At 42.4% G+C, this 21,523-nt stretch overlaps 1 protein-coding gene across 1 annotated transcript in view; it reads right to left on the bottom strand.

Moving 5' to 3' along the window:
* Positions 1-21,523, bottom strand: part of LPP (LIM domain containing preferred translocation partner in lipoma) — a 211,239-nt gene that overhangs the window by 141,820 nt on the left and 47,896 nt on the right. Inside the window, exons 3-4 of the mRNA XM_009999836.1 lie at positions 17,606-17,728; positions 9,617-9,637 (exon numbers count right to left, since the gene is read on the bottom strand). Coding sequence (XP_009998138.1) covers positions 9,617-9,637; positions 17,606-17,728 — 144 coding nt within the window. The remainder of the gene's footprint in view (positions 1-9,616; positions 9,638-17,605; positions 17,729-21,523) is intronic.

Genomic DNA, 21,523 nt, shown 5'->3' with positions numbered 1-21,523 from the left:
CCAAAGGCCTTGTCATTCACATGCAACAACAAAAGCATTATTTGGTCATCATCATTAACATGACTTTTTCAGTGACTTACAAATGTAGAGCAGCACAACATACACTTGCCAACTTTCACTACTCCATATACAGTCTAAGGCCTTCAAAAAAGAAGTCTGCTCTCAGTAACCAAGCTTATTTCACTGTTTTAGGTTCTCTCAAAACCAAATTAATATGTGAAAAAATGGCACATTCTTGCAGCTGCTTAGCTTTCTAAAGGCATATTATGTACTTAAGAAACATTAAGACAATTACCATCTTGAACAGAGAAACCAGTGGCTACAGAGCTCGCCATCCTTGGAACATCTACTCTGCTTTCTAAGTCCCTGGGATTGCAAAGGAAGCCAGAAACTGACACCTCCAGTAATGGTTCTTTTCCAAGCCTGCACAGACAGATCAGTGGCAGGACACTGAATTATTCTTAGGGAGAAAGCAGAGCATCCTCAGCTGCTCGTTGTGCAGAAAGGGGATCCAGTGACTGCAAGGCAGCAGAAAGGGGACTTAAGGGGTCTCAGACATGCCAAGAGAGCCCATGCTGCACTTGCGTAAGGGCACCTGAGACTTCAGCTTCCTCAGGGAATGTGAACTGGTCAAAGGCAAATCCCTGCTGAGGTAGGATGGCCTCACCTTTCTTAAGAAACCTTACAGACTGAAAGAGACCCCAGGGCTTGTTTAGTTCTCTCCTTTCAGGTAGGACTGACCCTACCTAATCTGTTTCTGACAGAAGTTTGTAAAACCTGACCTGAAGTCCCTGCAGTAATCAAGGACCCACCATTTCTCCATGCCATCTTTTTCTGGAGTTACTTATCCCTCCTATAGCACTTTTATCCTAATGGCTAATCTACATCTCTTCAGCTGGATTTTAAGACCCTGAAATGGCACGTTCCAAAGTAAATGTACAGAAACTTTTATTCTCTTTTTCTTTGCAGCTGGAAGCACACAGACCCTGAACAATTAGGAGGCAAGAACACCCACAGGGAAGAGGTTATTTACATAAACTGGATCACAACATGCATGTGTTTATATATTTATTACTTATAAAAAAATACTGCAAACTCTTTTATTTTCTAATTAAAACACACAGTTTGCTCTGCTGCACAACAGCTAAGCAGACTTAAAATGGGGCCTTCAGTAGCTATTTTATGGCTAATCAAATGAGTAAATACAATGATCTGCTCCAATTCCCATTCTGATTACACACTGCAGCTATTTCATTCCCTCAGTAAGATCCTTGCACCCAAAAATAATAGGTTAACGAGCTTAAGAGCAGAATGTTAGGCTCAATTTCTCCAAAGGGCAATAGAGTAGGAGTGTCTGTATAATTAGCTTTGTTGGACTCCCTCCCTCACTTTACAATACTTTCTATACAGAGCTTTCCTTGTATCTACAGGTCCCGGTGTTAAAGCAGCAAAATAATGTAGAGTACATCAGGTTCACACTGGTTGTGTACATTCAAACTTGAGTTTTGGAAGATAGAAGAAGAAGCTGGAAAAGTTGTTTCAGCCCAAAAGTGCTCAAGTTTTAATTTAGCTTTAGCAATAAAGCACACATGCCCAGGTACATATCTTATTAATCTCTAATGTATTGAAGTCTTAGATGTTTCTGAAAGCTAAGATCCTCCAGACAACTGACACACTGATCAAATCATAGTATAAATCACTTAAGTACACTCAACAACGTCTTCTCTCCATAGATCTTGAAATTAAATTAACAGCACACAATCTATAATGTGAAACATTATCTAACACATTTGGAAGAGTCTGATGCTGAATTCTCTTATAGAAAATAAAAGTATTTGATACACTGGTTTCTTGCTGTAGGAGAAATTTTTTTACAAAAGCTGGCACACCATCATGTTTTCTGTTTGCAGAAGAATCTTCAGCTGAAGATCTGAAAACCCTTTCTGAAGTCAGATAGCCAGGTGGGATATGCAATTATTACTGTCTCCGTTCTACAGAGAGGAAACTTAATATTAGAACAGTTTAAAATCTTATTGAAAGTGCAGGAAACATGTCAGCTCTGCAAGGACACAGAAAACAACAGCTCCAAAGTACTGTGGCTGCATCTGACCTCTCCCAAATCAGTCATTTGTACCTCTCCTGCCACTTTGTGTCTGAGGGTATCAAAGTGCCCATGGACACTGTCTTCAGAAAACATAATGTGAAAACCTTGGCAGAGTGGTGAAAATCTAGTTAAATTGTTTCATCCTGGAAATAAATAAATAAATAAATAAATAAAGGCACTAAGGAAGTTATTCTGAAAAGAAAGTCACAGCAGAATCTCAGGCCTCACCTCTAACAGACAAAATTGACAGTTAATCCATTGCTTCAGAGTAATTTAATAGCAAATAAAGGAAATAACACAGGCCACTTCCATGGATATTGCACTTGAATTTTTCACATGTCTTTAAAGCCACTAAGTATGCCAGGCAGCTAAAACTCTGAGTGCTACAAACAGGAGGAATGATTGTTCTCTCTTCCAGTTCTATAAAGAAGCAACATGGAATCACTCTAGTAGAGAACATAAAGAGGAAGGTGGGTCTGCCCCATCTCCATGGGATGCTTTAAATCACAGAGATTTACATTAGTTCATAAAGCAACTGGATGATCTGATGGAGGAAAAAATCTGACTATTACGGAAGAATCTTTTTTTATCAAGGCAATTTCTGTGGACAGCAAATTATCAAAAGGAAATATTCTGGGGCAGTACTGCTATGAATTTGCACTACTCTTGTGTTCTTCATTTGGTATTTGCTGGGAGGGACACTGAGCTGGAGTGACCATTCAACTGATGCAGGGTAGAGAATCTTAGGTTCTTAATTTTAGGCCTATATACACTGCACTTGACAGAAAGATACTGAAAAGCCAAGGCTTAACTTCCAATTTCTGACCCAGACAGGTTATTTTTCTAGAAACCAGACTTATGTTACTTCTGTCTTTAATAAAAACATCAGCAGTAGACAAACACTTTAAAGATAGAAGTTGAGACAAAACATACTTGATTGAATGCACTTGAGATATTACTTCCCTCCAAGTTCAGTGGCAGACAAAAAGGTCTTACAACATTACAAAAGCCTTCATGTGAGTCCAGAAAGCAGGATAGTGAGGCTTTTATCACATGAGCCAAGCCAGAGCTGAAGCTGGGTCTTCACAACAGATGCTCAAGAAAACTTGGCAGGTAAATACTCAGAATTCCCCAGAGGATAATCTTAGAGGATAATCTTCCAACAGAGTGAAACTGCAGTCTCTTCTGTATGTACAAAGTTCAGTTAATGGAAGGCTCATCAATAGCATGTGATGCAGCTAGTGCTGGATGCACAGATGTGTCCACACAATACATCTCCAAGGGACTCCCTTATACCTACCTGCAACTTGTCTCTAGGAAAAATTCCCAGATGCTGGGTACAACATCCCACTTAGGAAGCCAGCCCAAGCATCTCTATAGAACTTCATATTTCTTCAAGTCATGAGCTTACAGCTCCTCAGAGGTGTATTAGCAGTGAGGAACCTTGCTTGAATGTACAGGCAGTTCTAAGCTGTTCAAGCAGAGAACAGCTTGAAAATAGAGAATAGGAGCTTAGAAAATGTTTAAATGTCAAGAAGATACCTGCTTTGGTGCTTAGCCACACAGAAAAGTGAAACAGCTGCACAAATTAGCAAGGCTGTGCTTGACATAAGCCTTGGAGAGAGACAATTTATCCCAATACACCCATGCTGCAGTCACAGAAGATTGGAAAGAAGACAGCCCCAAAGGTCCAGAGAGAAATACTACAGGTCACAAATAGCACATCATCAACAGAGCCTCAATGCATCAGATGCCAAACCTCACCCAAACACCTTATACTAAGAAGGTCAGGAAAAAAAATGGGTTTATCCCCATTGACAGAAGAACTGCAGCCCAGAGACACAAGACACAAGCTAGGGTTACAAAAGAGCAGGTGAGAGGTCTGGGGGTCTCAGGGACACATCTACAACACAGGCCTGAGAAGAGTTCACCTCCTTCTCAGGTTCAGGGTGGGACTATGTTAAAAGAAAGTCCAGGTTAGGGATAGATGCTTCAGACTATTTCTTTCCTCCCTCCTCTTTCAGTATAGCCTTACTGTCTTTAGTAAGCTTAGAAGAAACAATTAGAAAAGCTGATGCCAAATTGTCCAATCTTACCCTTCTCAGGACCCAAATTCCTACCTGGCAAAGCTCCAAAGGACATATCTGAGGGGCCTGCAGAGTACAGCAAGGAAAGCCCCCTCAAGGTTCCAACTGCTGTTTTACAACAAGAGACATTTTTAGCCTATAATTTTATCTCTTCCATCTTTCCCCATTGCTTGAAATTAAAATAAACATGGACCAGGGTCTAGGATTTTACTTTACGTGTCACATATTGCTATCATTACACACACTTGAAATGAGTGGGTTTAGTTCAAATAAAACTGTCTCTTCCTTCTCCCTCTCTCAGCTCAACAAACATAAAATAGGGAGCTGCACTCCAACACATTCAGAAGCAACGCACATTACATCATGAGTAGATGATCCATCTGGCAGGCTGACATGGTAATAAGTTTGCTTAATTGTCAGGTCAGGCATATTACAGACCCAGTCTGTCAGTTCTTTTATTACAGCTTTGTACCAGGGAATTTCAGCCCCCTTGTATTCCAGGTATAGACGTGGTATGCATCCATATGGCAGAAGCACACATACATGGACACATGTATGAAGTGTCATCCAGAACAAGGAGATTACATTAAGCAAGGAAATGCTGAAGTCAAATAGCTGTTAGCAGCTGTATACATTTCAGCCTGCAATAATCACCCAAAGAAAGCAATGAGATATTTACACTTAATTTATTTGAAGCTGGGCTGGGGAAAGCACCGATTAGAGGGGATAATCCCGCACTGGCTCAAAGCAATAGAGCCAGAGATCCTCAGATGTTCCCTCCATTTATAATTTCTAAGTGATCAGCCCATCATTTTGCTTTTGGCTCTATGCAGTTCCTCTCATGCAGACAATCTCCTGAGATTTCCCATATGTCCTCCTGAGAAATCACTGAGTACATTCAGCAAATGATGGAATTCATCAGATGGTTGTTTTGCCTTTAAAAAGCCCACAAAACAAAACAAAAATGCCCTTTTTTTCCTCCTTTGCCTGTGTACCTTACCTCATCCCCTTCTCTCCATTAATGAGCTCAATTCTGAAATTATTTTATTTACAGGAAGACTTTAAGGAGTTCTAAAATACAATTTGGAGGAAAGGTGCCAAATACAAATTGTATTCTTTAGACCTGCATGCATTTGTGATTTTATATGAGCACGCACACATATGTTCAATATAGAAAGAGCAGGTGTTCTCTAAAGTTTATTGCCATTAGTTAGAAATGACCACATTACTCAACAGTGTCAAACCCACGTCTTGCCAAAAAGCTAAACAGTTTGATAACTTCCAGTGTTATACAGCCCTGCTTTGGGTGCTGGTTCTTCCAGATTCCTTCAGAACATATCATCTATCTTAAAGAAGCACTTAAGTATTCCACTGTCTGTGTCGTATCTCCATAGCTTTTTATGCAAAGTGGAGAGTGTTGGCTTGAGCACAGTAGCAACTCTCTGTCACTGGGGCCTCATAAACCACTGCGACCTTCACAGACCCCCTGTTACACAGCCAGATCCCCTGTCTTGCACTCTGGACGTTAGTCAAAATGTTTCCAGAAAAAGATTAGAGTTCAATACAATATTTGTACAATATTTGTACTATCTCTCTGCTTGAAAAATCCCAGCAGGATAACAGTGGCTTATCCATCACTTTTTAAGACGACAAAATGATCTTAACTGCACAGATCTCTCATGTAATGCACTGTTGATCTTTCTGCAAATCAGCACAGTAATCAACTCGGACACCTTCTCTTCCCCTCTTGAAAATCATAGCTTGGAATTGCACATGCATCCCAGCTTTCTGCCAGATGGAGACAGAATTGCACCTCCCACCTTTCTTCGGTACTCCCTGGACCACAAGTTAACAGGTTTGTAAAGGGAATCAACATTGCCTGAGCTCTCAGCATGACTGGAATGATTGCTGCTATGCAAGATGGCAATTCTTCATTCTTCTGAGCTGCTCAGAACAGCAACGATCTCTCACTGGCTTCTCACAAATCACCCCAGAGGGAATAACATACCCAGCCTCTCATCAACCCCAAGATAAACAACAGTGCTACTTATGACAAGATACCAAGGCCTCCGACCTGGTTTGTACTAACAAATAGGTGAGATGATCACAACAATCTTATCTGTCTTTTCCTGTATAATGCCATAAAACTGTGCAACCCACCCTGTTCTCACTGTACTAATGCACATGAAACTTCTTTCCCAGCAAAGAATTCATTGTAAGATGGAGTATTTTGCTTGGGAAGGGAAGAATCGGTCTCAGAATGCAAACACTGGCAGAAATACTTAGAACAACTGCATCGAAATCTCATTTTTTCTGGCCAGGTTCATTTTTTGTTTCATTTTTTTTTTGTTTGTTTTGAAATCTGTGGGAGAAGGCAGTAATACCCATTGGACCAAGACATTATTGATTTCCCATAAAAACAGCAGTTAGTTAGAGTGCTCACTTTCAGCTGCAAAGCAACCCGTTAGGTTTATCATGCTGTAAGTTTGCTTTTTTCCCCCTGTTTCATTCTCTTTTACATACTCATAGAAGTTTCCTATTCACTATTGAAACACCATATGGTGATAATACATGCTAACACAGGCACAGTGACATAGTCCACAAGCCTGCTATTGAGCAAAAGTTGACAACATAAGGCTGAGAAAATTGCTTCCAAGCCACAATATGTACGTCACCTAATTGCATTTCACTGTGATGCAAAGAAGTCTGAGTCAAGGAAGGAACTTCCTTACAATGAAACTGTAACAGCCTGGAGTAATTTACAGTTATTTGAAGAGCTGTAGCAGGGATCTATCAATTCATAGCTTTTAGATACAGGCTGGGTGTGGGTTGGGTTTTTTTTAGCCTAGGCAGCTTTAATACACAGAAAGAGACAATGCATCTCAGCACCGCAGTAATTTCTCAAAAGGTTCCAGTTGGAAAGGCAAAAGGGAATCAATGAGAGAAAATACAGACACAGCCCCTTAAACCATCCACTGACATCTGCCTCTTACTTTAATGGTTAACAGTTTGAAACGAGGAACATCTTGCACCAATCCTGAGATATGTTCAGGCTATAAAAGTATCATGTTTATTTATGCACTGGTAGCAGGGTCTAGTTTAGAAACTGCATGTCCAGCTCTCACTTTTCTGTAGGGCCCTGAAGTCTCCCAGGCAGCCCTACCTGAGAAGAGGCTGGGAACAGATCTGCTTGGCCTTCAACCTGTCCAACAAGGGCTCCTCTTTCCCTGGTAGTTAATGGTTAACAGTTTGAAACGAGGAACATCTTGCACCAATCCTGAGATATGTTCAGGCTATAAAAGTATCATGTTTATTTATGCACTGGTAGCAGGGTCTAGTTTAGAAACTGCATGTCCAGCTCTCACTTTTCTGTAGGGCCCTGAAGTCTCCCAGGCAGCCCTACCTGAGAAGAGGCTGGGAACAGATCTGCTTGGCCTTCAACCTGTCCAACAAGGGCTCCTCTTGCCCTGGTAGAACAGCCTGTTGTAAAAATAGGCAGCAAAAGACAGGACATAGAAGCAAATGACAACACTATCACAGAACATCATCCATGTGTGTCCAAAGCCCCATTTCACAATAAGCTACAGGGTCTCTCTGTGCCTCTCCTATTTGCAAGAAAGAAGAAACAAACTTCATCAGGGTGTTAAAAGGATAAACACAAAAAAAGTTGTAAGCACTCACACAAACAGGCACCAGTAAGTAACCAAGACAAACTTGTGAAGGCCATGCTTTAAATGTTAGGGCTCCCTAGTGTGTTTTACCATTCACCTTTCAAATGTATTTACAAACTACAACCACAGAAGTCAGTTGCCCTTCTCTTTTAAAGAGCACAACTCAACAGTCACTCACATCAGCAAGATCTATGCTTGCCCTTCAATGGTCTCTAGATAGGTTTGAGGCAATTTGAAGGCATATCAAGGCAATGCTCTCCTTTCTGAGTGTAATGCACAAATCACAAAGTCATCATTTCCAGTTTGGTGGAAATGGCCTGAGGAGAACATCCAGAGCAGGCCACAGTGAGAGCCAAGTCCCAAGTGATGCATTGCCATGCAGGTGTTGCTGTGTTGTTCCCTTGGCTCTGAACTACTTCCTTTCCCTAGCAGGGAGGGAAACACAGCTGGTTCCTAGTGTGTGCAGAAGAGAAATAGTCAACACAAAAGAAACAGAAACCATAAAGAGCAGAGCAAAGGAAGCCTAATTTCCTATGGACTTGTGTCTTGCATCTTGAGTGGACTCTGACCCTTCCTGTTCTCCTCTCTTACCTCATCTGACCGCCCCTCCTGCTTCCCTTCTCTCCCTTGTATTAACCTTGGCATTTATCTGTGTGTCAGCCAAACAATCCATGTTTCAGGTCAGAGATCCCAGTTACAACGCAGTCTGGAAGAGCAAAAGTTCAGGCTGCCTGCAAGACACCCAGCAGGCTTGGAGCTCACTTTGCACGTGTGTGGATGGGGCAGGCCATGGGCCACCACGAGGACAGCCAGCACCATGCTGCAGCTCCCTGAGAGACACAGGTTTGAGTCCCTCCTCCCCAGCCACTGAGCTTTGCACACATACACTTCTCTCTTAGAACCACTTAAAGGCAGCTGCTGGATTCCAACTGTGCATGGGGAGCAGTCAGCTGCCAGACACCAATGGGTGCTGTGTGGGAAGAATTAATCAACTGTGCTTTCATGTCAAAATATGCCAGCTATTCCCTTGGCAGGCAGCGTGCAGGAGAGTGGCTGCCACCACACATGGGGACATCACTGCTTTGTTCCATAGAGCTAAGTTCAACTTCCAGCCATAAGCAGGTGCAGAAAACAATCTTCTAGAGTGCTGGGCAGATCAGAGAGTAATGATATAATAGACATCCAGGACACCACAACTTTCTGGCCCTGAGGGTTTGAATACTTTAGGGTTTACTGTTAAGGCACTGCATCAAGAAACCTGTTGCCTGTAAATCACAAAATTGCAGCTGAGTATCAAGGAAACCCTCTCACAGAAGAAATGTAAGGGGTTTTATTGCCCCTGTTTGAGTCACACACTCCAAAATAGAGATGGATGCATTTCCCTAAAACTGAAATATTTCCAAATCCTCTTGATGGGATGTTCTCACATACATTCTGCCCAACTGTCCTGGTTTGAGCCACCCCTTCACATGTGCTACAAGAGAAGGGATGGGATGCCATGGTCTGGGCCTCAGCTCTTCCAGCCATCCATGCACCAACCAAGTCATCTAACCTCCCAGTAACTCTGCTTCTCCCCCAGCTGTGAAACATCAGGCATCTGTATTTCAGAGAGCTGCTGTTGTGGTGGTAAGTCTAATGGTGTGAAGCACTCGGATGCATTGACCCATGCAGGGATGCAAGCAGAGTCTGTGCCCCAACAAAAGGCAGGTCTCTGCCCCAGAGGCAGCTGCTCTTTGCTGGCTGGACATGTGGACAGCTTGAGAAGCGTCGGGTCCCTTTGAGATGAGTGCCAAACCACGGTGAGTGCCAGAAACAGAGGATGAGGAAATGATGACAAGCTTCCTGAGATGATGATATACAGTAGCTTGGTCCCATGGAGGGAAAAAAAAGATAGAAAACAAAGCATAACAATAGGTAGAAGGCCTTGAACAGCTTTAGAGAGTAAAAGCCCTGCTCTCGACCAGTTACAATAAAATAATTGCAAATCCACAAATTAAAAAAAACAAATTTTGAGGTTCTATTTGGTTTTTATTACTGTTCCCAAAGTAAATGTTTACCTTTATTCACACACAAATCTGAGATGCCTGCATAGATTTTAAAGTCCAATTTATCCAACACTGGTCATCACTGGTGGCTGCAGCCAAGCACGTAGGCAGAAAACCCAAATGGATGCAAAAAAGGGAAAGCAGATCTTACTGAGATTTCTGTGAACTTGGTTAGCTATCAGAAAAAAGAAACAGCAGAAGTGCTGCTTTATTTTTTTACTCTGATGATAGTACCAGAGGAAGAAATAATACCCTGCAAAGGTCACTCTTATCCTGTTCATCTGTGACAAGCTGATAATCTGGGATCTCAGAAAACTTTCTTTAAAAATCTTCATGGATGTGCTCTTACCAAAAGGATTAAGGTTTAATACATACCAGCAGATGCAACTGATTTGAGCATCTGCTAATCACAGCATTGTCAGTTTCCCACATGCACCGGCTGGAGCTGATGAGCACAGGAAGGTTTTCCTTCCTTGCAGAGAAAGGCAAAATGCAAACATACATGAAATCATCTGTTGGTGACACCTCTCATCTCACATGTAGATGGCTGAACATCCCTTCCCTTCTCACACTCCTCTGCTCACAGGCATGTTAGGGACAGTGTGACAGATGTGCCCTGCCTGCAGCCAGCACGCCTGCAGAGGTGTTCCTAGAAAGCTTCCACTTTGGGACCATCTCAAACCCCACCCATGCAGGGAGGGAAAGTCACTCTGCCTTTGGAGGGCAGAACCACAGGAGAGTTTCCTGGACATGGAGGTTTTGCTTCACAAGTGCTTGGGAGGAACCCACTGAAGTTGCTCCAGATGGGACGCTTCCTTTTTTACTTTAAGTAATCCACTCGGATTTTCCAAAGAGCTCAAAGCCAATGTGCTACAGCCAGGAGCTAGAGAGCTGCTCTCAGAGGTGACCCTATCTCTAAAACAGCCCATGCAATTCCTGATGTCTGGGACTACGGCAGAAGTGTGACAGCCTGCTGAGAAAAGCCCTTCCCAGCAGCCCTGCGGTGAGCCTGCACGAGCCCTCCGGTGCTGCTACCAGCGTTGGACGTCACCAGCTCAGTGTCAGCTTGGGCACACCTCTGTGAAACACTGTTGTTGCACTGTGTCCACACAAACCACTCAAGTCAGTGAGGAAATGGCAGCAACCAACAGACTTCATGAAAAGTGTTGTGGTGCGCATGTAGTTCTGGAACAGCTGGATAGTCTTACTAAAAGGACATCAATACTTCAGGATGGATGCGGGACACTTCTCAGTTTTGGCAAATGAGCTTATTCCCAAGGAGCCTTTCTGCCCACACCCAAAGGGATGAAAAAGCCCACAAAAACCGAAACACATTGACCTCAAGTGAACAAATACAGTGTGCCTTGCCACTGGGAAAGCACTGCCATGCAGTGTCACTGGACTCAGAAGCCTCTTAGACAAAGCTGTGCAGATGTCCACAGATTAGACATGCTCAAACCAGCAGAAAGAGGTCTGGGCACCTTTATTTACCTCAGATACCTTATCTAAAGACAGCAGAAGCTAATCCATAGATTTCACCCCAAATTGCATTGCAACACACTCAGCACCATTCTGAACTCCTGGAACAGCCAAATCCCAAGCCCTGTAACTGAAGAACCACAAACTCTGTCACGTAAACACAACTGGAGTGGGGGGAACTACTACTGAACCCACCAAATTAATCTTACATCTCCTTGCATCCCTAAATTTTCTTTCTTAAAAGAAAGAAAAACTTTTCTGACAACAACTGGGATGCTAGCAAATACTCCACAAACTGTGCTTGCAAAGACCTTTCAGTGCATACCAACCTAAGGTACTGGCTCAGGCAAATCACAGGACCAAGGAAACCAGGCTCCTCTGAGCCTGGACTAGCAAATCAGCACAAACTGTTCTGAATACAGATTCAGCAATCTGTTTTTCACAGAACCCATACATCAATCCCACAGCCCAAACCAAAAGCAATCATAAGGCTCCTTATTGACACTGGGGGAATGTGCTGCTCTCTGCTGAGTAGGAGGCTTTTTCCATGGTCGGAGATACAGCTCTGTGTAATCAGAGATAAAACACCTTAACACTTAACCATGCATTCCTGGTGCAGCTGTAAGTGGGGCACTAAAACTAGAAATGCAGATGGAAGAGTGTTCCTAGGAGTCTTCAGCCATCAACATTTTGCCTTGTTTCATGGTTTGCCATCCTACAGCTGAATCTGTTCCATCTTTCCCATCACTCTGCAAGAAAATATGTCCATTGCCTTTTCATTGCTTTTGTTATCCCCAATTGGTTGTCAAAAGAATTGATGGCATAACAACTAGGGCTGTCAAACATTTACTTTTTTTTTTTAATTCCAGTCATTAGAAGACATTATTTCCCATTATGTCTGGAACTTAATAAAAATGTATCACTGATCTTTAAATTTAATTTTCTTCACTTTTTTATTGTTATGCAACTCCCAATGAGAATGAGCTCCTTTTCATTCAAAATACTACTTACTTAGGTTGGCAGTGTTGGATAGTCTAGTACTGGGAGCAATGACACAGAGGCAGGGACACAGGCACAACTCCTCAGACACCTCACCTAACCCTGCCTTAATTTTCCCCATCTGTTAGATGAAAAAACAATTATTTGTCTTTTTCATTATTTGTACCACCACATCACCTGGAGGCCTTCAACCCAGTCCAAGGTCTCATTTTGCTAGATGCCATGCACATGGGTAGTAAGAGGCAAATGACATTGCCAAGCTACAAGAACAGAAGAGATTTTGAAAGGAAGCAGAGTAGAAATGCTGCTTCCAAGGTCACTTAGCAAAGTTGTGGTAGCTGGGAGTGAACCAGGCCTCCAGGGTGCCAGCCCAGTCTGCTTTGGATCACACTGCCTTTGACAGCTGTATACAAGTAGATCTGACCTTGACCATCAAATAATGTGGTTTTTTGCTATTTAACCCTAACACCTAAATTTTGGCTATTCAGTATTTGCTTTAAAAAAAAGGCTAATTACCTTTGGATCAGGTACATCCCACTACGTGCTCCACGTCCCACAAAGTCCTATTTTGCCAAACAGACAATCTCTTGAAAATTCAGGATAAAACTTAGAGAGTTTCAGACTGTAGGTGTCCAATTCCAGATAAAGCAATCAGCATTCAAAACACAATTCACAGCAGGGACAAAAAATCCTGAGCTTTCATATGCTGCTATTTCCAGTACTTCATTTTCACAGCCTCTGCTGGAAACCGTCTCTCCTGAGTCACAAAGGTTTCTTGTTTTAAAAAAATGCACTTTTATTTTATGGGTTGAAATTTGGCATGGGTTGTTTTTTTTATTTGTTTAGTTTTTTGCCTAAGGTCTTGCTGCAGTCATCTCTTAAGAAAGGATTTACGCAGAACAAGAAAAAATTGGGGAAAATACCCTTTAATAGAGGAGCCATATGACCACAGCATTCACCAGTTCCCCTAGTCAGAGTTCCCCCAATTTAGGAATAGCCCCTGCTCTTATCCATGGAAATTTTGCACCTAAATGCCTTGTCTACACAAGCTCCTTTTATTACTGAAAGGCACAGTGGGTTCTCTGCCTCTGAACTTTCCAATGGGTTACCACAATTTAGAGGGTGTGATATGTAAGCAGAAAACACATTTGCAGCTACACAAGAGGAGTTCTGTGTTTTAGTAATCACACTAGCATTTCAAACAGAAGGAAAATATTAATTAGATTTTTTTCATAATGCATCTGCAGTTCTTAAAACAATACCTAAGGCAAGCTCATCTATGAACATGCTATGGCAGTCATGGCAATTTTGAGATTACACCAGTCTCCTTCTCCATTCAATTCACTGCACCAGAAGGCTGGAACTGGCTGTGCTGGTGAAGGTCACACAGGAATCTCTCAAGCCCAGGTAATGTTTGGTGCTTTCTAAACTCCAGCTCCAGCTGAATTCTTGAAATATCATCTCTCCTACACCACCTCACATGGCAGAAAGCACCCTCAAATGCTGCTGTGTTGCAGCTAAAGACGATGCCTTAGTCTTGCAATTGTCTTCTCTTTTCTATATGTGCAATTTGCTATGAAAAAAAACCCGAGCATTTTATTAACTTTTGACAGCTTCTGTGACTCAGAGACACATTAATTTGCAAGTCATGGGCTCAGTCTGGGGCTGAGGTGATGGTGATCGAAAGCTGCTTCTCGCCCGCATGTTGCTGATGGCAAATATGAAGTAAACAATGCCTAGAAAACCTCTGCTGCACTGGACTCTCACAGCTGCCTCACAACACACTAGAGCTAAACAGAGATTAAGTCTGAGACAATCTTTCACTTTGAGGTTCAGCAATATCAGGGTTGACTCCCACTGGAGTGCTAGACTCAGAAAGACCTTCCACCAAACCTGCTGCTATGGGAAGAAAAGACCTATTCTGCTTCATAAAAGATCTATGTTGAGATCTTGTCCTTCAGAGGAGAGGACAACACAGCTCTGCAGAACAACATCATCCTACCACTGCTGCCCAAGACATGGGAAGCAGCCAGCAAGACCTCAGTGACTCTTCTATGTTCACTTTCCAGCTCAGAAGCCTTGAATTAGGCAAGACCTCTGCGTACAAGGAGGGTGCTGCTAACCTCAGGTGTCAAAACTGTCTCCTTGCCCTTTATTATGATCTTTAAGGTCCCTTCCAACCTTAATGATTATATGATTCTATTAGGAGTGGTCAATTTTACCTCATGACAATGTCCTTGTCACCTGTCTGGTGTACAAAAAATATTATCAGAGTGATGCCTACGCAGGGATGGTGCAAAGAATCATGCTCATCCATGTCTTTAACAGCAGGTCCACTGGCCAAGGAGAATTGTACAAGGCTGACATTGGCCCACCCATTCTGACAAGTATTATGGACTTGCCAAACCTACTGGAGAGGGTACAAATCCCTCTGCTTCAGATGCACTTCCCAGGGCAGTGTGTCTTCATTGCAATCCTGAACTTGCATCAGGGATCAGAAGAACTTCCCTCTGTGTGAATTTATGCCAGTGAGTCAGGTATGTTAAATAAACTGCTTGTCATTAGTCCACTGTCACTCCTACCCCAGTGAAAGAAGGCTACATTACAGTTTGGTTTATGTTGCTTTAAAATTATTTTGAAGATAATATAAAAGAGAAACTTAACAATAAAAATCCTCTTATTCCAGAACAGGAGTATTCCCAAGGGCAAGGTATATCTGCAAAATTATCATAATGCTTCAAACACAGAAGCACAACTGGAAAAGTATTCTCTGAAAACAACTCCTAACCCTATTTTCTTATCTGCAGCCTTTATCCTGATAAATTTGGGAAGATCAGCTAAGGTGTAATCCAATAAATGTGCTGATGTTCTGAGTAAGTACCTCACAATTTGCAGCCTAATCTATTAACCTACTATAAGACCATCAAATGACTCACCAGTTTTAATACTTAATACAGATCAAACAAGCAAAAAAAAATAAAAATCAAAGCTTTGCATTCTAGTTCCACCTTTCAAGGACTTGTTTGAGTACTCTTTAATTACAGCAGATGATACATTCAGCTCTGGCTTGTTTTTCTCTAACAGCTATACTTAGAAGTTGCTGTAGCTGTACTTTTCATGGGCCTTTATTACGTTAACCAATAAATCCTGAAAATTCTGGCATTTTGTCACAGAGATGAAATTCAGCTGCTTCTGCCCATTCAATCACAAACAGTTACTGTAATATACAGTAATACTGTATACTGTAATATACTGTAATATACAGGGAGCAGCAGCATCCTGTTGCTCCTGGGTATAAGGGACAAGTCTTCAGAGCCCACACCTGATCTGGGCAAAACTCCATGAGACAAGCATGTGCACCAAGCAGCACATGTCATCTTGGAAGCTGATGAACTTCAGAAGTTAGATTAAGTCTAAAACTTGGGCTATGCCTTCCAACCCTCCAGAAAATCAAACACACCTGCAGAACTTAGCATTTGACCACCACAATAAAACAAAACAAAAAAACACACAATACATTTTTTAACACTTTAAGTACAAAACTAGAGTGAAAAACATATATTTTCAGAGAATGTCAGGAAGGAAGAAGTATCAGGAGACAGTCAGACGTACTGTCACCAAACTGCAAATGTTCAGTAAAGTGGTTACAAAAGTTACATGTCTCTACAAAGATGCTGGAGATGACTGGAGGCTTTGCCAAAGAAAATGGTGAGTACAAATCTCTTCCAGTTTACTCTTGCAGTGTTTGGACCCTATAAACCATTTTCCAGTAACAGGGTGTATTTTTATGCATTTGGCCCATGCAGACAAAATGAATTCAAGTAATCTGACACAGTGCCTGAGAACTACCACAGCTAAAATTTGTCTCATTTATCACAACAAAAAACGACTCGGAAAAGGATCAAAATATATCTGGTTTACGTTGATGTTCTTTTTGACAGACTGACCCAAATCAGAGTGTTTTTCCAGGCTAAGTCTGTAGATTTATGCAATACCTATGTACATGCTGCTAGAATGAAAGAAGAGTTTATCAGGAGATCCTTTCAGAAGGGATGGAAACCACACAGGCCACCACATCAGAGCCTCTGTGTGCAGACAGATGCTTTCAAAAGAGCACAAATCTGACTGAACTCTGCTTTTGCTAAGCTCACATACTTAACAGGAGTAAATCTAAATGAACTCTGATCACTACTTCAGTCCTTCTCCAAAGGTATCAGTTCTCAATTACCTTAAACGAATGCAACAATGAAAAGTACCAAGAAAGTCCCAAACTAAAGAGACAACCTATACGGATAACGGGTGTGCACCACACCACTCAACTTTCTTGTTGGTTCTTTTGACTTTTGAGGGTTTATTCAGGGCTGAGATTGGTAAGACAAACACAATACATATATACTGCTGCATCCATCCCTACAGACACATAGACGTGTAAGAAATGAGAGCAGTCCTGAGACGATGAAGGGAAGGCACTACACAACTGGGCACAATCATGTCTAGGATGATTTCAGACATCCCAAGGGTTGCCCCTTTTGAAAGTGCCACTGGGGTGCCACCACTTCCTCTGATAAACAGGTGACATCTTACCAGAATTTAAATAGCTCCATTCAAGCACTACCTAGATGAGTGACAAAAATTAGCTGAGCTGCTGTCACCCCTGCAGTCCTTGTCTAGACATGGCAGAGTAAGTGTGAATTCCAGTCTGCCTTGCTGGGCTACAGCCACCCTGACAGCCGAGCTACGATCCAAGCCACTTCGTCGCCGCTGATTAGACGACAAAAAACAAAAAGAAAACAACTCAAGACATGGATATCTGGATCATTCTGGCAGCATGACAGATAAAACTTAACAAAACAGAAAAAGAACAGGAAAAAGCAAGCATAAAAGTACACGTGAGCTGAGGAGGTTTAAATTCACAGGCTATTGTTGGTGGAAAGTCAAAGCAAATGAAATGCCTTTATTTTTTTGGAAGTATTTTTCTAGCAATCTCCGTGGCAATCTAACAATGGGGATCAGAGGCCTTTGCTCAGAGGTACAGCAGCTTTTGAGCTGGTGCCTCCTTCAGAGCGGCTGCACCCTCCTCCCTATTGACAGCCACATCTGGATGCTATCAGGAGGAGCTGGCATGCCTGCTCCCAACAAATACCAAGCAGTTAGCAAATTGACTCCAGCAGTCGATGCTGGCCAGTTTCCCACTCCCTGTTTACTCAATGTGCCACTAACCTGTTGAGTCCGAGGTTTGTAAGGAGAGCTGCTCTCTAGGTCGGCCAGGATGCTGGTCAGAGAGTCAATTTCTGCATCTAAACTGGACCTTCTCTCCTCAAGCGTCTTGCCACCAGGATTTACCTTAAAGAAAAAAGAAGAGTTCTTGTTATTCAAACCACTTGGCCTGGCACATGGTTTCTTGCTGTCCTCGTGGAGCTGCCACCATGCTCGGCAGTAACTCTTGGGTTGCAGGGACAACCATGCTGAAATGCTATAGCCTTGTCCCAGAACCAGCAGCAAGTCCTGTTCCTGCAGATGAAGATGGGCCTTAGCAGGACACCTGGGGCCAGGCAGTCAGAGCTGGGGGCAGGCTTGAAGCACACAGATTCTTAGATCATTTCTTCTTACACATCCCCATCCAGAAGCAGCACAAACAGACCAGAGCTGCAAGCTACAGTGACCAGCCACCCACATCACGAAATGGTTTGGGTTGGAAGGGACCTTTAAATATCTTCAACTCTAACAGGTTGCTCAGAGCCTCATGAAACTTGACCTTGAATGTTTCCAGGGATGTTTCTCTGGGCAACCTGTTCCACTGCTTTACCATCCTCATTGTAAAAAATTTATTGCATATATCTAGTCTGAATACACACTCTTCTAGTCTAAAACCATTACCCCTCTTCCTATCACTACAGGTTCTACAAAGGTCTGCCCGCATTCTTCTTAGAAGCACCTTTTAGCCTATTATTAGTTTAACTCAATCTGTGGTAGCTCCACCTGTCTGATTCAACACTTCTTCACAAAATCCATCTAAAAAATGAGCTCCTTCAAGGAGAAGCGAAAAAGTTCAATTCATTTCTAGTGGACTCAAGGCGAAGGGCATGATTTGAAATAGGGGGTCACAAATAACATAAATAAGGTTCTTGTGGAACATGGCTATTATGCAGGAAAGATCATGCCCAGAGCACACACCAACCTACACCCAGAACCTTTTCTTATTCAATGCCCCTTTCAAATCAGACCAGCCTCACTTGTGTCCAGCCTGGTAGGGACATGCACTTGGAAGAGAAGAGACAATTTTCACCAGTGACACCCACCTCCAGAAGTAAAATGCAAGTCTTAGCAGTGCAGGAGGGTATGTGGTCCCTGCACTACTGTTTGAGGGCTGCACTGCAATCCCTGCTGGAATAACCATTGTAAAAGCACTTCTACACTTTCTTTTTTGGAAAAATCAACCTAGTCCAAAGCCTCTAGGAAGGATCTGTGCTGTACATCCTGACCCAACAGCTGTACCTTCTGGCAGTGCACAAAGGCGGGTACAAACTAGAAAACGTCTCCCTCCTCAACATTGTCAGTCCTATAGAAATTAGACTCTGATAGAAAAGAGAAGTTCAAGAAAACCAGCTAAGGATCCTCATCAGGTGTGATCTAGGTGCCAGGAGCTTACTCAACTTAGCCACATTTAGGGCATGTACAGAAACCAAAGTTCTTGAGACAAGTGAAATATCACACTCAAAATCTTTTCTCAACCTGAGACATAGTCATTTTTTTTTTCTGTCCTTCCATGTCTGACTTAGCTGCAAATTCTCCAGACAGAGTCTGTCTGCATAGGTGCAACTACAAAGCTCAGTGCAGAAGAGCTCACTCTCAGCTGGACTACTACAATAATAATACTAAATAATTACCTAACAACTCACATAATTTTAACTCTGAAGCCTGTTCAAACCATACCAGCATCTCCCCACAGACAATCCAGCTCTGTTTGCCTTCACTCTCACCAAGTTACTTCAATTTTACAAGCCAAAAATTTGCCTTTCCCTTTGGCTCACTGTGTGCTCCAGATAGTTTTTATTTAAATTTCATTTCAGGAGCACTCGATCATTACCTGTTTTACAGAACTCCCCAGTCATCAATTGACACATAAATGGCAAGCTGGTCAGAGAGAGACAGACTATGCAAAGCAGACAGGCTCTGATCTGCCAAGCTTATACGTGCTAAGGCATTCATTAGTTCCTAATGATTATTAAATCTTATTGGATTATAATAAATTTGGCTTGACTAACAAGAAAATGGAAGCTCCAAAGTGCTTTATGCAAGAACACGCCATTAAAAAAACTAAGAGTCAGGTTAGAAACTATGTACAAGCTCAATTCTTCTTGCCTATTTTTATTATAAAGCCAGCCAAAGTTTTCCATCCAAACCATTGTTGAAAAAATACATATTTTCATAGGAATTACCCCAGATCACTACTCCTGGCTAGCTGTAGGCACCTGGATTTTTAAATCTGCAGACTCCAATTTCCTTTCCACCATTAATGCACTTCATGGCTCTTGTTTGGTTTTTTTCTCCATCTTCCAGTTGTTGGCTTCCAGCAACTACAGAGCAGCCACAGGCTTCCCAGACACAAAAACTGTGATTGCTCCACTCCAGAGAATTTTTAAGCTAAGCAGCCAAAAGTCTGCCTGGAAAGGGGGAGGGAAATGCAAAGTGTACCTAAAGCCCCAACATTTGAGGTCATAAATCAAGTCAATGGCAGACTCAGAAATAAATCCAGGGCCCATGCACAGCCTGTTTGGTACCCTAACCCTAGAGAGGAGGGATGGTGGCAGATGAGAAAAAAACAGCAAATTTAATTTCTGTTTCTTAGCATTTCTGGGCCATATTATTCCCAGGTTCTCATTCCCCAGAACAATTATGCAATAGCTGACTAGCAAATGCTGCAGAACAAGTTGTAAGGTTGTAAAAGTTAAATGTCCTTAGGAAACCTAGCAAAATAAAATGAAATAAAATAGCGTGGAAACATCTCTATTGATTCTGGGCTCTGTAAAAGATTTATTTATTCAATTAAAACATAATCAACATAGATTAAGAGCCCAATTCTACAGCTGCTGGAGCACAATACAGTATGACAGTGCCAACAAATAATGCTACTGATGTGCATAAGGGCCTATTGGGACAGCACTGGGTTTCAAGTACATTTAAGAAATGGTAATCCTCACCAAGGCAGGTTTCTACTTGCCCTCTCTTCCTCATCTCCACAAATTTTTCTCCCTTCTGCACTTCAGTTTCAACCAAGGTATCTGCCACATGTGGAAACAGGATAAGGCTTTGCAACACTAACTTTAGCAAGGGAGGGTTAAGTTATTTCAGTTCTCATGCTCTTCACCATGATGCTACTATAAAAGTTTTATGATATTGCTGTGGAACAAAAACCAAAGTGCCAGATCCCAAGGCATAACAGGTTTTCACAGACATGGCTCTGCCCTGAGGAACCCAGATCAGTTAAGCCCACAACCTTGCAGATACAAACACGGGAACCAGAAAGAACTGCTAATTCTGTTTCTGTCTGGATTTATGACATTGTTGCAGGCACGTCTCTTGTGCGTCCTCCCATTCTTTCAGCCAGCAGAACATGGAAAAGTGGGTTGAAGAAGGATGCTATCTTTGGCCTGGCCAATGTGAGTTCAACAAAAAGCAAACATAAACCAACCCAGTCCAACAAATTACTTATGCCAGAGACTATCCACTCGTGAACTTCTGTGATGCCTACACTCCTATCCCCTGGCTCAGGCCCTGCTGCAAGACAAAAGAGAGAAAAAACAGCAGAGAACTTCACTGCTTGGTTTGTTTGTCCACCTCTGGATTCCTAGTGTGCAGCTCAGAGCAGCTGGGATGGCAATCAGCTCCTAAGTCCTGTCAATCCACTCATTTCTGATGAAAATTGGCTTTAATTCTGCTAATCCTACCACCCAGCACCAGTCAGTGCCACAGGTCACCCTACACCACTCTAAGGGACTTTCATTACAGAACATGTAGTGCAGAAGGCAAAACAGGGCCTCACTGTGCTAAAAAGGCCCTAAGAATATTCGTCAAGCTAGAAGGCATGCAAAGCACAACTATTTCCCTAGATGCCACCTTTCCCTCCCACCCTAGGTC

The sequence above is a fragment of the Chaetura pelagica genome, unplaced genomic scaffold, assembly GCF_000747805.2.
Source record: "Chaetura pelagica isolate M959 unplaced genomic scaffold, ChaPel_1.0 scaffold20, whole genome shotgun sequence".
In the NCBI taxonomy this organism is placed as follows: domain Eukaryota; kingdom Metazoa; phylum Chordata; class Aves; order Apodiformes; family Apodidae; genus Chaetura; species Chaetura pelagica.
The sequence above is the reverse complement of the archived record's forward strand: the minus strand, read 5'-3'. Positions and strand labels throughout refer to the sequence as shown.